Here is a 5,044-nt window from a genome sequence, read left to right on the forward strand (position 1 = left end):
TTAAATTTGGTTATATCATTAATTGCATCACATGTTTCTATTAACTTACTTCCTTATTCTTTAATTTTTCAACAAAAGGGGCTAGACCCACAACTTCACCATTTTGTTACGAGGGTGGTATCTAGATCAATTTGTTTGTATTTTGTTTATCGAATATCTATTACCTTCCACTGCTTTTGCCTTCTTTTTTTTTTTCCAACTTTTCCATTAAAACACAAGTTAAGCAATGGTTGCTTCACTTCCTGTGGATTGTCTTATAACGGTACGATTACAATGTTTGATCCACATCTCAGAATTAGGTGTCGATGAGCACATTGAACTATCCATGTTGACAATTACTTGTTCTGATTCTACATATTAATCGTTTTGAACTAAAAGCAAACTTTTTGGGTGGAATATTCACTTTATATAGAATATCTTCACTCTCAATAGTTACACACAACATGCAAGTCTATAGAATATAGAAATGTGGGATGCTCATGATGTCTATGTCTTGGATGAACCAAATCCTCATTGAATCTTATTTTTCCATTAGCTGAGGCTCTCACATGTTCTGCAGTACCCCCGAAAAGACTCCTCGGATATGAAAAGACGTTTTTAATGGTAAATGAGTATCCGTTCTCCAATCGATTGATCTATAATAATACCTACAATTTCCCCCAATTCAACCAGATCGCCATGAGTAGGACTCTGGCCGTGACATAATCCGTAAATTTTATTTCGAGTTTACCACATGTTAACAATTTAGTGAGACAATAATCAAGACTTGATAAAACCAAGAAACATTTAAAGAAATATAACTAAATGTACAGTGCGAAAACATTTCTACAAACCATACTTACAGGCACAAGCTAAATAGGTAGGTCTCTAAACACCTTCCCTATGCTTGTTTCTGCGACCAAACTAACTAAAATAAAACCACTGATATCTATTCCTTATAATTTATACTATTGGAGGGGCACTTCACTTGTAAGGTTCAAAATTGTGAGGCCCAAATTAACTAGTAAAATCTAACACCACTTACAACTTAAAGAGTAAATATAATTAGGTATAAAATTAAATATTTCTAATTAATGTTTAATTGTAGGATTGTAATTATGGATTGGAGGCTTACGTCGTGCCCTTCCACTATAATCCCTCCACATCAAGTTTGCCACTTTATTTGCTGCATCAACAAACTCCTGTGATTCTGCTTTGGGCTCAAGTGTTTCCACCTATCATATATATCAGTGTATCAAATTAATGCAAGTATATATAGCAAGTGTAATCTCAAAGCAATGTTTTAGATTTTAGTGTGTACTCCTTCTGGCCTAAATTAGCAGTCACGTTAGCTCAAAGAAATTGTCATCTTAAGAATTCAAGAATAAAATTGGCAATTGTTTCCAACTATACCCTTAAATTAAAGAAGAATGCACAAAGAGAAAATAGTTAATCTACTTTTATTAAATAGGTGTGACTTAATAAATTATACCTTGTATTTTAGCATTTTCTTAATGAAAGTGAAAAGAGGTAAAGCCACAGTTAAAATGGAATGGAAGAGCTACTAATTAGTAAAGAATGTTTTTTCTCCGTATTCTGAGGAGGTTTTAACTAAATATAATGATAATTTAATAAAAACAAAAGAAATTTACACTATCGGTATGTTTTTAGCATGTGTATTTGTGTCAATGTGTAACACTGGGGAAAAGGTGTTGATGCATCGATCGAAAGGTTGAATGGAACTGAGTTTAGAATTGAGGATGTGTAATAGGAAGAAACTTAAAATGAAGGAAAGAAAAATAGCTTTTATACTTGTAGTAATGTTGATACAAAAGAGGGGTTTTTAGCGAAAAAATTAACTAATATATACTAGCAATAATTTTGATACATGGGTTTTTAGAGAAAAAATTAACTTATAGATACTGACAATATAAATAACTTTATTGGCTTACGATAGTACTAGATTTAGATAGTCTCTTGCGGCCTGGTTAGAAATGGTGGAAGACGTCCTATTTATGTTAGCATTCGTGTAAAACTGATTATAAATGGTGGAAGACGTCCTATTTATCATTTTAGAGGGAGCATTTTGAATATTAGATAATTTAGTAATCTATAGAAAAATCAATATATTAAATTCTAAATATCTAAGTTAATTATTATACATATCTTCTAATTATTATACATATCTTCCACAATAATGTCAAAGATATCTTTCTAGAAACATATTCTATAATGTCTTCTTCACAAAATACCCTTGATATATATATATATATATATATATATTCACTAGACTTCTAGATTATCAAGAATTAATTTTAAACGAAAGAGGGGTACTGAATGGGAGAAAAATAACCTGAACGTTCATGTGATGTTTTTCTGGTACTTCAAGAGTGACATTCTTTAAATCAATCGCACCATTTCCTGTAGAAAAACAACTACAATAACATTAAAAAGAATAATGGAAAAAATATTAGAAGTTACGAGTTCTCTTCTCTCTCGAGGGACACATAATTCTTTAAAAGCTAAAACAAACTAGTCTAATTAGTAATATTGAATCAGAAATGAATTTATGATTTAAATTGTATGGGTTTAAGTTTGAAATTCTACCATATATAGCTCATTTGATTTATTTAGTTCGAAATTTATTAAAGTATACATATACTTATTTAGTGAATTATTTAGTACATACATGATACACCACAAATATTGTGCTACCTGAAATCTTGGAAACACTTCCATCCGGCATCTTATTACTTCCCTGATTCAATAATTGATTTACCAGTATTTTTCTTCCTCCAGTCTTCCTTAGTATTCCTGCATTGAGGACAATGTTTAGTTACCGGAAAACATTTTTCAGTGAAAATATTTTTCACAAGAAAATGACTAACTCATTTTCGGAGAAAGTCGTTTTCGTTCGCAAAATTACCTCAACTTTTAACTTCATATCATTATATTAATCAACCCTTAAATATTATTTTGATACTCGAAATTTCATCAAAACACTATTCAATTTGCTAATTCTATTACTATCAATCTTTAAAAATCTCCAACCAAACACCATAAAACATTTTTTAGAAACATTTTTTTTTTCAAAAAATACACTATCTAACTTGTTAATTTATTACTATCAATCTTTAAAAAATCTCCAATCAAAAATATTTTCAAAAACATTTTTTCTCAAAAAACAAAAATAACTTTCAACTTGACAAATTAAAATCACTCCAAGAAATAAGAATAAGAAGAAAATAAAAGGGACATAGAGAACTATATATACTTACCTAACTGAGTATGAGCAAATGAGGTCTCTAAAACAAGCAAAATAATGAGCAATGATAGTTGTACTAAACGAGTCGAAGACATTTTTGAACAGTACTGAGTATTTCTTTCTTTCATAAAATAAAAAGCATGAAAATGATGTTTAATTAATTTCCTCCTGAAATGATTGGGTTTATATAGAGTTCAAACATCAGTCTATAGTCAAAGCTAGGGTACCGCCGTACAAACATCTTGGCTTATTATAATATGAACACTGTCTTCCTGCAGTATTTTGAAAATCTCAATTCCTAAAAGATTCTAAATGAAATTAATTAAATAAGTATATACAATGTAGTTTCTCCTCTAACCGTTTGTTTGGGTTAAACTTTATTAATGCATTTAACTTCTTGTGAACACATAAGTTGTCTTTATTCTAGCTCAGATTAACTGCCCCAAAGAAACGTCATCTTTCATATGAGATCTAGCTTTACCTAGCTAGAAAATCTACCATTTTATAAAACTAAAATTCAACCTCAAACAAATGAAAAGGTTTTGAAATTAGTGGCTACAAAATTGTTGAAATGTGTGACTATTTCATTTAAAAGCTTAAGACTTAAAGAGAGCACACTTATATTTATCTTATTATATTTTCAACACGCTCTCTCACGAGCGGACCTGATTCTTTTTACATGGGCAAAATACCCTCTGTCTGCTCCATTATTATGTTGAAGTATATGACCACCTCATTTAAATATTAAGCTTTAGAGAAATCATACTTTTATTTGCTTAATTATATTGTCAATAATAACAAGCTTGGTGGGATATTCTAATTATGTACAGGTACTGGGTGCTAAAACTTTCAATCAGTCATACTTTAAGCTCAGTTTGTCAATTATTTAAAGGGGAGTATATAAGAGCCAGCTAGCTGTCATGATTCTATATGTATCTAAATTAACAAAGCAAAAAGAAAGCCCGCTGCCTTAGAAAATCAGTAGGTAATGGTCAATAATCATCAAATAATGCAAATCCTTACTCAGCTTTATTCAGTAAAAGGTACATGAAACTATATATAATTTCGTCATTCTTGGATACCATTTTTTGCTGTAGGGTTTACTAGTGGACTTGATCTATTATTTTTGTTCATTTAGGTTTTTATTTTAGCTACTCACGAATATTCTAAATTAAACTTGCAAAAATGTGGACCATCCTTTCAATTTTCTACAATCTTTTTTCCTCAAGTTTTTCAACAATATGAAACTTGCAAAAATGTGGAGGAAATTAGTTAAAAGGGGTCTTTAATAATAGAAATGCATAGAGATATATGACCCTCATATCAACCCTCTGTATTCATAGGCTATTCTGACATAACATATATCTGTTATATTTTTTAGAGGGCTCAAAAATGTGGCCTATCCTTGAAACTGATGAAATATTTGATTTTTGAGCATTTCCATTTTGTATCATATTATGTTATAAATTTGTTGGATTGATCTGATATTCTTGTAATCAACTTCGACTATTTGAGCTTGGTAAATCATTTCCTGACTCGGCCTTGAACTTGATTAAAGAAGGAGGGCTGCACGAAGTTGATTGTCAACGTAAAAGTAGCCTAATTATATATGATGAATTCATAAATAATGAATTTATTGAGACATCATGCGTAGATACACACACTACAGTAATTTTCTGCCCTATTGTATGGATACACTTTCTTTTTTTAGTTTGAGCAAGAAACTAGAAAAAATAATATAACTTTATATATTTAGAAATAATATAATTTAAATTTATTATTTCATTTTTAATTACATGA

General features: G+C 29.9%; 1 protein-coding gene across 1 annotated transcript; it reads right to left on the reverse strand.

Annotated features, from left to right (window-relative positions):
• Positions 1-741: 741 nt before the first annotated feature.
• On the reverse strand, positions 742-3,449 carry LOC132037716 (uncharacterized). Its single transcript, XM_059428310.1, has 4 exons — positions 3,258-3,449; positions 2,695-2,793; positions 2,333-2,400; positions 742-1,214 (listed from the first exon to the last, which is right to left on the reverse strand). Exons 1-4 carry the CDS (start codon positions 3,370-3,372, stop codon positions 1,071-1,073), a joined length of 426 nt encoding a protein of 141 aa, XP_059284293.1. The 5' UTR covers positions 3,373-3,449; the 3' UTR covers positions 742-1,070.
• Between the last annotated feature and the right edge of the window lie 1,595 nt (positions 3,450-5,044).

The sequence above is a fragment of the Lycium ferocissimum genome, chromosome 11 (assembly GCF_029784015.1).
Source record: "Lycium ferocissimum isolate CSIRO_LF1 chromosome 11, AGI_CSIRO_Lferr_CH_V1, whole genome shotgun sequence".
Lineage (NCBI taxonomy): Eukaryota > Viridiplantae > Streptophyta > Magnoliopsida > Solanales > Solanaceae > Lycium > Lycium ferocissimum.